Here is a 12,424-nt window from a genome sequence, read left to right on the forward strand (position 1 = left end):
GTGCGCATCTAAGCTAAAATATTATACTTATTGTTATATTTACAATTCGACTTTGATAAAAAGTTTTTTAAGAATTCTGTTTTATGTTTTGGCCTTTAGATAATATTGCTTACATTACTTCATAGCCAGTCACCTGTAAGTGTACCTGTCGTGTATAATATTTCGATTTTTTAAATTGTTTTTATTATCGTCTGTATACACAATGACGGCCGCTGATCGCGACGAGTGACGGCGGCAGCCGATCACCGCCGGCCAATCATAGAGCAGCTTGACCTCGGCCGAGGGGACCGAACGTACTATACTCTGCGCCATGAGAGAAGTAACCCGTTGCTCGACCGAAACGCGTTCGATTCCGCGCATCGCTACCGATAGGCCACACCCACGGTCGGCGGCGGCGGCGGCGCTGCATATATAGAGTGTATCATAACGTAAACTCGATACAGTTGTCACAAGTCACAAGACTCACGTCTTACGTATTTGAACCACGTTTTTATAACAGCTCAGTATGCATGCGCGAAAGTGGGCAAACTTAAACTGAATAGACTATAGATGTAGAAAAAAAAACTACATTAATATATAATATATATTCGGTTATTTTACTTGTAATTTAAGTTTATTTAAAAATGATTGTATATAATGTCATTATTACACTTACGATTTTGGCAAGTGCAGCTATATGCTTTGAAAATTGTGTCTTTAATCTGAAACTAAAGAACAAAGAATTTCAGTTTGATTTGACAAGGTAATAAAAAATTCCTTATTATTAAAAAACATATTATTGATCTTAACAGATTATGTAATAATTTATTTTGTTTATTTTTTAAGATTTACCAGTTTTAAAAGTATAAATTTTACTAAAGCCAATACTTATTATTCAGTAAGAATTAAATTATGTCGCACACAGGAACAAAAAATAAACTGTGATGGGATTAAAACAAAAATATGTCTTATAAAAAACCAAAAAAACGAGATCGATATTGGATCAAAAATTAAAGGTTTTACATTTTTTTAAACTTATTTATATAAACATACTGTTATTTAATATTTAATAAATTATTTCAGAGGTAAAATTAGATATAAAAAATCAACTTTTTATGTCTCTTGAAAGTCATCTACCAATCTGTCAAAATATTAAAAAAATTACAACAAATATAACTTTTATTTGCAACAAAAATGTGAGTATATTAGAAAATAAAACTTATTCGAATGAGTTTCAGATATATCCATGTCCATAGTTTAAAGCCGACGTTTTAGACTCTTTACAGAGTCGATCTTCAGGGCTGTGTTAGTCATGACTGTTTTGCTACCGTGGCTATACTTCAGAGTCTGAAACGTCGGCTAAAACTATGGACATGGATATATCTGAAACTCATCCTCATGATATTACAATCCATGCTTTAACACAATTATAAAACTTATGGTATTAAACAAAATTGTTTAAACACAAAAATACTTTTAAATTCCTACTATTGAAACTACAAATGAACGTGTTTGGGTACTTGTTTAAACTGTGCCTGTCAGTTCTGGTGACCCTTCAACTCATTTTCGTTAAGAGTGCGAATTCACACCCTAAACCTCTTAAAAGCAAATAGCTACCTAATCTAATAGGCTAACCGTATACTGCTCTAACAGCAGTAGTATGTAGCTACTAATGTTACTAGTCAAAATGAAAATCAGCATATTAAGTTGATAATGGGATTGGGACACTGGAGTCTGGATATATGTATTTGTTATTTTGATAGCCTACTAGCTTATCTCTCTTACGTTTAACGTCCCTTATTCCCGCCAGTCGGGGCTTAGACGGTTTTAAATTTGGCATTTTTGGGCTTAGAGCTGGCTGCTGACCTAATGCTACCCAACAAGTTGGCCCCAGAGAGAGGTGCAGGTGGCCGTTTTTTCCTCTAGACAGTTGCTCGCCCGGAGGAACAAACCGCCAGTGGCCGAGATTCGAACCGGCGACCGTGTGTCGATACACTGCCACCTTATTTCACTCCGCCACAAGCCTGCACAGCTTATACTAGCTTGTATTGAATGAATGAGTATCTAAAAAAAAATGTAATTTAAAATGTATTATTTATACTTAGGACCAAGAGAAAATTGTGTACATTCCAAATGCAGATAATTGTAAATACCTTTTTGAGTGGACATCTGTAGCTGCTTGTCCTGTTGATGATTTAGAAGCTCGGAAAGTTTGTCAAAGGCAGATTCCATCCAGTCATTATGAGTAAAAATTATTATTAACTATTTTAAACTTAAAGCCTTATTCATTAGGATGGTAATGAGAAGTTCCCGGTTATTACCAGGTATCCTTTAGGAAATGCTAAGAAATACCTCATGTATGTCATACATCCATAGTCAGATAGAAAACAGAAACTTCATGTTATCTTTTCAGTCCTGATGCTATAGGAAAATAAATACTACTATAGTTGCTTTTAATTTTTAGTTTAAATTTAAATTTACTTCGTCGCACATCAAGTAATTATTTGGTTGAAAATCATGGCCGACGTTTTGAGCTTAATATCTGTGGCCGTTTGGTGGATAATAACAAATGTGGTGGTAATATTACCACAATTTGTGATATAACTGATGTAAATAAGCCTACAGTATATGCTGTTAGTCATAGTTATAACTCTGAGCTTCTTTATGATGAATCTACAAAAATCTTGAAGTTAATACAACATGAAAGAGCTACAAGAAACAAAAGTACAATTTAGTCATTTTAATTTAAATTTATGCTAATTTGTTATACTTATTCAATCTTACCATGTCGTTCTAGAAGGTAAAAGGGTAGAATTATCATTCAAGTGTGATGAAAATATTCCGCCAGAAAAAGTGAAGCCTCAGTTTTTAATAGATGAATATAGTAACTTGAATGTAAAAAATAAACAGAATGTTGCTCATTTTGAAGTCGCCACAGCAGCTGTTTGTATTCCTAGAATGGCATTTTGTGAAGTAAACATATTTTTAATTATAAACTAAAAACATGTTTATTATTTTCCTTGAATAATGTCATCTTAACTTAAAGCCAGGGACGTAGCTAGGAGTTCTTTTTTGGGTAGGCCCACTATAAATCATTGATAAACAAAGTTATTAATAATTAATTTATATATATAGAAAATGTTGGGTAGGCCTTGGCCTACCTACTGGCTACGCTTCTGCTTAAACCTAAAGCCTAATAATTTCAAAGATGCATTAAAAAAAAATAATTCTAAAACAAAATAAGTAATTTAGATAATGAAATTATTTGTTATAAAAAAATTACATTAATCAACACAATATGATAAATTTATCGTCTTAAATTATATATATATATATATGTGTAAATCTTTATGTTACAGGTTTTTACAACAAATAGTCAGTATAATTTAAAACAATTGCATAAAAGAGTAGGAAACTGGGATGTTTCTAATGAAAAATCTGGCGGAACATTTTATTTGAATGTTTGTGGATATTTGAATCAATACGGTTTAAAAATTCCAAATGCATGCACTGGTGGGTATTGACATTAAAACAAAGAATTACAATGTACTATACATTATTTTTTTATTATTATAGATGGTGATAAAACATCTGCTTGTTATGTAGACTCTTTAGGAAGGGCTATTCCTATTGGATCTTCTCAAATTGGACCTTATTTTACAAATAATATGTTACAAATGAATTACACAGGTATGTAATATAGCTATAAATAGCTAAAGCATAATAATGTAATGCGACTGAGTAACATATGTTCATTTTTGAACATATTTTCAATGTGTTGGTTTATTCTTTAATTTGAAATAGAGTATACAGGTGTAAAGCTATTATTAAATGCTAAGTTACTTTAAGCATAATACACGATAGAAGATAAATGCTAAAGCCAATAAAGAAATTAATAAATTATTTTTTTTTTTTAGAAACTTAAAAAAAAAAAATTAAAATATTTTTTTAGGGGAAAAAGATCACAAACCAACAATTAGTACCGTGGTATTGACCTTTTTTTTGTAACTTTTTTTTGTAGTTCTTATGTCTTTCTCACAGAATCCCATGCGGGTATTCCCAAACAGGAGAGTAATAGGATAATCATGTGGGAATAGCGGTGCTGTTAGAGGATGAGAAACTGTGACCTGTTTAGCAACGATAAAGTAAAATTGATAAACATTTATTTAAAAATATATATATTTTCTCTAAGATTTTTTAAATTAATTTGAAAATATATATTTGTTTTGTTTTTAACCTTTATAAGAACTGTTATAAAATAAACCTTTGCAGTTAAACATATTATACAAAATTAGTTATTTAATGTACTTAAAAAATACAAATTTATAGCTTATAATTGATATCAGTTTAAAAACTTTGCTCATCATCGGGCAGCTAGTATTATATTAATCCTTGTACAATTACAGAATAATAATATTTAAAATATAAACATTTTAGGAGGAGCAAACTGCAAAAACTCTTTAAAATGGTCAACTGTTATAAATTTGATGTGTTCACATGAATCACAATTAATTCATAATTCAACAAATGAGTTATTATGTGTTCATATTTTCATCTGGAAGACTCCTAATGCCTGTGCAGTATTAGTAAGTAAAAATAAGGGAAACTACTCTACGGTGTAGGATGAGGTATAAAGCGTATGCCACTGCAACTATTATACTAAGATAAACTTGCTACATTAGTAACATTTTAAATTCAATATCATAAACTAATACAACATTATTGTTAAGTTTAAAAGGAAGAATAAGTGCACAGTTACACATCCTCAGTTTGCTGGACATGTATACAATATTGACAAATTGAAAAACAAAAGCTTTGAAGGCAAAGATTTAACAGACAATACAAAATTTCGTTTTAGTATTTGTAGCCCACTTGAAATACCATGTAATGGTAATATAGAGTCAGCAGCTTGTTTCTCATTTGAAGACAGCAGTATAAATATTGGAAAATTCTCTGAAGAAATTGTATTTGAAAATGGTAGAATCTACTTAATCATGCAAGGAGAAAAATGTTCCGATTTAGGACCAAATAGTTATACAACTATTCAATTTTTATGCGATTACACGGATTCTATAAAGTCTATAAATTTAAAAAAAGTAATTATATAAATTTTATTAAAACTATTTATATTAATGTGGATAATGGATTTTTAGAACTTACCTGAATGCACTTTTGAATTTGAAATCTATACAAAATATGCATGTACTCCACCAACTAAAAGTGTGGACTGTACCGTAAAAGACCACTTAGGAAATTTATACAACTTCAGTAGTTTAACAAAATATAACAATAATTATGCAATAGATGTTGGTACAAAACAAAAAATTATATTAAATGTTTGTCATTCCATTGTAAATAATGATATTAATGATGCTAATTGCCAGTTTACCAGTGGAATTTGTTTAACAGATCCTGAACAGTTATTAGCTTCAAATAGGTAAGAATAACCAATAAACAAATTAATAAAATTAATAGCTTGGTATATCCTTCAACATATAATATGAACAAATGATTATTGTATGTAAATTTAATTTTTAATTTTTTTGTAGATATAAAAATTTAGGTGATGTTCCTGAACGCCCTCAAATAGAAAACAATAAAATTGTAATTAATATGAAAAATGGTTTTTATGATAGTCATAGTGTATCGTCAAAAATTGAATTCATATGTTCAAGCCAAACTATGGTAAATTATTATTATATATTATGATAAATTTAAATTTAATGAATAAATAATCTTAAGTTATAACTTGTAAAGCATGTATTATGTAATAAAAATAAATGATAACACACACAAAATAGTGCCCCGAAAAGTAATTTATTAAATGAAGCTAAATGACTTAACTATGATAAATAAAAATTAGAAGTAATCGAGTTCCATGTAATCTAAGATTGTAATTAATTACTACTTGTAATAGCTATCTATTACAATATTTACACAACTTGAAGCTACTTAAGTGAGAGTAATCTCAAGTTGTGTATATACAATACCTCACTCAAGTTTTAAGAATTTTTGAGCCATCTTTTTTTTAAATCATCATCATCATGTAGCCGGGCCTTGAAAGCCTAACGCTGCTATCATGAGATAGCAGAGATGAGATCATGAGATGGCTTATAAACAAATTTGCTATTCGAAACGGGTCGTTAGTCCGTCGCTGGAGAGGAGGATAGCAGGTCAAACAAACTGACACCTTTCCCATTCGGCCACTCCTTATAGGCAGAAGCAATCATAATGTCTATCCTGAACATAATGTTTAGAGTTAGCAGTACCCTCAAAAGCTGGCCGCAAAATGAGTTTAATTTCAGTTAAGCTATAAGAATATCATATTAATTATTCATATCAATTATTGTTGTAGTTATAACAAAGACAGAGGATCAACATTATTAGTATAATAAGATAGAAACCTTTTCCCTCAAAAGGGGTAATACCTTTTTTTTTTTTTTTGCACAGTTTATAAAATTAAACCAAAGATAGATTTAGTGTGTTGAAGTACACATCATTTAATGTCATAAAATCATTGTATTTTGATTCTTATCATTATTAACAAAAGGTCTTTATTTTGTTGTATAGTGTAATTCATTCAAGGTTTGAATTTTTAAAATACATGTTGTATAAAAGCTGAAATTATCAAATCAGTAAAAATCGATTAGAATTGTAAATTGTCTATTCATTATTATACACAACATGGTTCTTTTGAAATATAATCATAATATTATTTGTTAACAATATTTTACATGTTTTAAAGAGTCCAGTCTTGAAAAGTCAAGAAAACAATCAGTATTTAATTCAATGGACAACCCCATTAGCGTGTTCAAGAATTAAAAAAATTAGGCGAGATCTACCCTGTAAGGAGTGTGACTTAACTTTAAGTTATTCATTGAATATTTATGGAAACAAATATGATATAGCAGTTTATCCTAAAGGAATTACTCCTCATACAGGTAATAACTATGTGCAAAAGAATTTATGATACTAAGTTATTTATTGAAAATAGTTTTCTCCATATTTGTTTGCATTTCCTTAACATAACACGGTTTTTAAATTGGGAGAGGAAGGTATTAATTAATTGCTAAACCTAACTAAGAGGCCTGAGAATAGCCCATGACTGGCAACTGAATATACTTCCTATTATTCTTACTTAAGTAATATATTTTTTTCTAAATTTTAGTTAAATGCAGCAATGAGTATGAAAATGTAATTGAAACAAGCATGATTGTTATTTTAAAAGTTAATAAACAATGCTTTCAATACTCAATTTTACATAAATACTCTGGGTTTTTCCATGAATTAAGTAAAGAAGCTAAAAGTCCAGTAGACACAATAAAAAATGAAGGAGTAGAAAGAGTGTGGTTTAAGTTTATTTGTGGATTTGAAGCACTAATGCCAGCTGTATCAAAAAAAAAAAATTATATTCAAGTACTCACAATTAATCCAAAGTTTTGTGATAAAAAAGTTTGTACTGATTTTAGTTAACAAAGCAAAAGTTAATTTTGTAAGATACACATTTTTGTTACGAAATTAAATGTGTAATATATTGCAGCTAGAATGTTATGTGGACAAATTTGATTTAACTCCAATAAAGAAAACTTATGTTATAAATACGAAATCTGCAAATTATTATATTTATATGTGTACTCAAGGAGTGCAAGGAGTTAGTGGCTTAATGGAAGTGAATCAAAAGAATTATGTAAGTTACATTTTAATGTTATAATTAATCTGCGAGTACTTGCAGGTTAGATATTTTCTAATACTTTTTATAATAATAAATACATTTTGTCTTTTGTGAATGATGAACTATAAATTTGTATATCTAAAATTTGATTTTAACATTAAACATAGATAGGTACAAATTGTAAACGGTACTATACTGTTTTGTTAGACGTTAGACTCTTATACAGTATTTTGCAATAGTAGAAATCAATTTTTTTTATTGAAAAAAAATTATTTTAGAGTTTAGGTTATCAAACATCATTTCCAAAAGTTAATCCAATTGGCTTATTTGAAGTTATGTTTAATGATGGAGATGAATGTTTAGAACTTAAAAAACCAATTCAAACTTATTCATCTAAAATATATTTTGAGTGTGATGATAATGTTGCCGAAGTGAGTTATTATAAATAAAAGTTTAAAATATAACAAAAAAATTAATTTGAAAAATGTGTTATAATTTTGTTTAGGGATATCCAGAATATTTATCAAATTCTGGCTGCTTAATGGAATTCAAATGGAAAACCAGTCTTGTATGTTCTTCCAAAGAGGTCGAGTTTAACAAAACAACATGTACAGCAGTTGTCAAAAAAGGTCATGGTCAAGATCCTACTTACAATAAATATTTGAAAATGAGAAATCTTAGTAAAATATTAACAGACAAAGTAAGTTTTCAGTTTTGTATATGTTGGAGCCTGTTATGAAGAGTAGCACATTTAGTTTAGCTCATAAATTACAACATTCTAGTGTTTACTCAAGTGAAAAGTACATTTTAGTATTTAGCCTCTCACCACAAAACTAACTTATTTTTTTCTTTATGTAAACTAGCATATTTCATTGACTAATACTAAAATTAATACAATTAAATTTTTTCTATTGTTATTGCACAGTACAAACAGTGTTACTCTTTATGGAGAGATTGTTCAAACATATCAGCACATAATAAGAAACATTGTACTTTTGTTGCACCTAGGAAAGAAGAAGCCTAGTTTTCATAACAACACTTTTTTTTGGCAATTTTCTAAAAATTAGACTATTTTACTTGGGTAATGTTTACTAACTACAATATGTATGAAGGGGACAATGCCTGTTCACCACTTTGTAAAAGGCGGCTTTGTTTACTAAAAAAAATTGTTCGAATAAAATAACCATTTACGGATTAACCCAGGGGTATTTTAACTGTGCGTCGTGCCTCCCAGAGGCATTGCATGATTTGGTCAAGGTTGGTATGGATAGTTATGCATAGTGAGGAATTAATAATTTGAGAGCCGTCAAAATATTGTGAAGACACAAATGAGCTGTGCTATGCAAAAGTTTAAATACCACTGGATTAACTAGATAATTTGAAACTTACAATGTTAAGAAACCTCCTCGTCCATGGAGGCAGTGGTATTCCTAAATAGACCACTTTAGAACTAAAAAAATGTGTAGCATATATGAAGGGCTGCGGGGAAAAAAGATCAATGTCAATTTTTTTTGAAAATGAGATATTAGTGCCATCTTTTAGCTTGTTCCTAAAGGAATCGAACTACGAATCGGTTTTGGATAAAAAGATCATTGCCTGCCCAAAATTAAAGGGAGAAGAAAACGTGTGACGGGAAAGACTCATCAAGGTTCACGCGGTGGCGGGAAAAAAACGGTTAACCTCAACACTCCTGGGCTCGAGATAGAAGCAAACCGCGAATGATGCACACCAAGTTAGTTTCCTATGGTCCCTACAAGTAGTCTGTTATCACACTTACTTCAAAGCTGGTAAAAAATAAGAAAAAATATAGATATGACTCTCCGCCTTTCTTACCAAGGCCCCCTTTCACTAAAAAAAGCAAAGCTTGATGACCTATTACACCTAAAGCAGTTTTTGACAAAGCCTGAAGCTCAAGCATTCTACAATACACTTGCGTGTGATGACACAAACAGCACTGAAGAAGACGCGGAGTACCTCGATGACCCTCCGATTGACGCTTTGGAGGAACTGTGATGGGAAATACTAATTTAGGTCAATACAGTGTCAATATTAGTATAGACTGGGCTATGTATTTTTTAAATTATTATGTCATACATACAATAACAAAATATAAATACATATATATATTAATACAAATGTATACATAGAAATAGTATAATTTAATAAATATATACTTTGTTAGTGTATATATGTATATATATGTATAATATATAGTTGCTTATTATAGTTTTCAGATAATTCAACAAAAACCTTCAATATAGATTTTTGTAACAGTACAGTATACACAAACAAGTTTAGTTGTATTCACAATATGGTATTGTATTATAATATTTACCATAAACAACTGATAGTCGAGTTCAATTCAATTAATAAGAGCGCTTGTATGTTTTTTAATTAATGTTACATACCAATATATTATAATTTTATAAAATGTATTAAAAAAAATTGGTTTTTAGGTTTTACAAGTGTAAAAATAGTATTGTCTTGTGATAAGCCCGGTACATCAAAAGCCAATGTGAGTTCTTAAAATATATGTATATTTTTTATATCTATTAAAACGTAAATGTGTAATAATTTTTTGTATATAATTCAATGTAGGTGTTTGGGATGATATAGAATTCAAATATATATTATATATATATCTCATAAATATTATGAGATTTTGAGCTAAAGCTAGAAATGCAGTAGTATGATAATGTTTATAGGCTTTGTTAAATAAATAGAGTAATCGAAAAAATTAATTTGAGTAAATAAGAAAATAAATAAAGTAAACAAGGAAAAAAATCGAATAAAAGAGTAAATAAATTAGTGATGCGAAAAACCTCACTAGTTTTGGGTTGACTCCAAAATAAAAACATTATCATATTAATTAAAGATGTTACGCTCATCTCTTAAATAATGTGCAACCGAATGTAATGCAAGGAAGCAGTTTTAGAAAACATGTGAAGCCAAAAATGTATGGTAGCAAAAATAATAGGAATTAATAAGTATGTCATACATTAAATGTTGATATGTTTATATGTCAATATAATTATATAGTATGAGGAGTATATATTAAGAAGTGACTTTGGAGTGCACACAGTAACAAAATACGGATAAGAATTTGTATAGAGGCATATTGAAATTAAGAAGAAAATTAAAGTAATATAGAAGGTATGAATAGATGAAACAGGGATAAATATAGACCAAATATGTACTAGGTAGAATTACTCGTGAAAAAAAATGTTAAACATCACAGAAAAATGTAAAACAAAATAATAGAGCACTGATTTCACTTTATTTTATGGAAATTGAGCATTATTTTATAGTCAATTATGTTTTTAGAAAAGTCGGTCATTAGTAATTAATGATCAATCAGACGAGGTATGCTGTTTTGACTACATCAATAGTAATAATAATAAAAATGATGTTTGTCATTCAACTTATGGCCTAAATACAATTGCAACCACTACTGTTAGTAGTATTCAAATTTTAGTCAATGAAAGTGCGCAATATGATCTGGAGGAAAAAAAGAAAAAAAAACAGACTGAACAAAATATTGAGCAATCAGTTTTGGATAAAGGAACTGATGAATTAGAGTTGGATACGGAGAAAAAAAAAGTCATAAACTTGGATTTAAATAATGGTAAATAAGTATAATAACACAAAAATATCTAAAATAATATGAAATAATGGTTGTTTAGTATTACCAGAATCATTAACAAAAAATACATTCAATAGCAGTTCTGCAAAAGGCATAATAATTCATGATAATGATTCATTTTATACTTCAGGTATTGCTTAAAAAAAATATATATATTTTTTAGCATAACAATTAATATTTTTTTCCTTTATAGGAATTTTTAAAATAGTTACTTTTATAATTATATTGTTTTGCGGATGGATTTACCGGAATAAATGTTTTAAATGGATACGGATGTTATATAGACCAAAGAATTCAGAGGTAAAGTATGACAAATTCTAGGGGAGTTATATTTATTCTATGATGCCTATTTTAAAAATATAATTATATACTCCAAATATCTTGAACATTTTTTACTACCCTTTTATATACAAAATAGAACTTTCAACTGGTTTTCAAAATCATGTTCTAGAATGGTTAATCTATACTATTGCTAGTAATTATACAAATTATTAATTTGTTTCTTGTTATTTTTTGTCATTTGCTTAAATAAAATCCCAATGAATTTGTTCATATGAAAAAAATTATAATGCAACTATAAGTTACGTTCATAATACATTTTAAAATAAATATAAATTACTTTTAAAAAATCAGTGTGTATAAACTATTTGGATAATCAATCAATTTAATAGAACAAGACATAAATGTATAATTTAATACTTTTATCCTATCTATTGTACTAGTTAATTAATTTTCAGTTACAAAGGCGAAATAGAAGACTGTGTAATATTCCATATGAAGATATAATGTAGAAGTTTTACCTATAATGTTAAATGTTTAAGTTTTACAAACTAGTTTATAATAATTTTGATAATTATTAACTTACTTTAATGAAAACTGTTTTTGTACTACTAGTTCCTTTTAAGTTTTTTTTGTTATTTTTACATACCAGTTTACTATTTTAAGTCGCAAAAGAAGACTAAATTGTTCACATTTAATTTAATTTTATTATGAAGGAATAGATTTAGAATTTCTTATTGTTTTATATAATTGTTATTATTGAGATGTTAAATTCAAAAAAAAAGTTACTTTTTCTAATATATATTTCATTTATTTAATTTATGATACTGAAACGTTTAGTTTTTATAGAG

General features: G+C 28.5%; 1 protein-coding gene across 8 annotated transcripts; it reads left to right on the forward strand.

Annotated features, from left to right (window-relative positions):
- Window positions 1-421: 421 nt before the first annotated feature.
- LOC126845162 (cation-independent mannose-6-phosphate receptor-like) lies at window positions 422-12,307 on the forward strand. Of its 8 annotated transcripts, XM_050583745.1 has the most exons (23): window positions 423-742; window positions 826-995; window positions 1,063-1,175; window positions 2,085-2,224; window positions 2,444-2,703; window positions 2,777-2,952; window positions 3,339-3,492; window positions 3,556-3,669; window positions 4,417-4,565; window positions 4,710-5,075; window positions 5,133-5,416; window positions 5,529-5,664; window positions 6,725-6,920; window positions 7,148-7,431; window positions 7,520-7,666; window positions 7,930-8,082; window positions 8,157-8,351; window positions 9,879-10,032; window positions 10,108-10,166; window positions 10,976-11,276; window positions 11,335-11,424; window positions 11,488-11,594; window positions 12,032-12,307. In XM_050583745.1, the coding sequence occupies exons 1-23, from the start codon at window positions 624-626 to the stop codon at window positions 12,083-12,085; spliced, it is 3,921 nt and encodes a 1,306-aa protein (XP_050439702.1). In that variant the 5' UTR covers window positions 423-623; the 3' UTR covers window positions 12,086-12,307. The 8 variants fall into 8 exon arrangements, 3 of the variants coding, with proteins under 3 accessions (XP_050439703.1, XP_050439702.1, XP_050439704.1); XR_007686724.1 differs by lacking the exons at window positions 11,335-11,424; window positions 11,488-11,594; window positions 12,032-12,307 and adding exons at window positions 10,250-10,607; window positions 10,691-10,804 and having other exon boundaries at window positions 10,976-11,091; XR_007686725.1 differs by lacking the exons at window positions 11,335-11,424; window positions 11,488-11,594; window positions 12,032-12,307 and adding exons at window positions 10,250-10,607; window positions 10,734-10,804 and having other exon boundaries at window positions 10,976-11,091.
- Window positions 12,308-12,424: the final 117 nt, after the last annotated feature.

The sequence above is a fragment of the Adelges cooleyi genome, unplaced genomic scaffold (assembly GCF_023614345.1).
Source record: "Adelges cooleyi isolate 19-005CV unplaced genomic scaffold, UGA_ACOO_1.1 ACOO_flye_CR_arks_rails_tigmint_CR_PRNA_691, whole genome shotgun sequence".
Classification (NCBI taxonomy): domain Eukaryota; kingdom Metazoa; phylum Arthropoda; class Insecta; order Hemiptera; family Adelgidae; genus Adelges; species Adelges cooleyi.

Coding starts and splice junctions, on each gene's coding strand:
- LOC126845162 (XM_050583745.1), top strand. CDS start 624: ATGATTGTATATAATGTCATTATTACACTTACGATTTTGGCAAGTGCA. Junction 5,417..5,528: donor CAGTTATTAGCTTCAAATAG/GTAAGAATAACC, acceptor ATTTTTTTGTAG/ATATAAAAATTTAGGTGATG. Junction 8,083..8,156: donor GTGATGATAATGTTGCCGAA/GTGAGTTATTAT, acceptor AATTTTGTTTAG/GGATATCCAGAATATTTATC.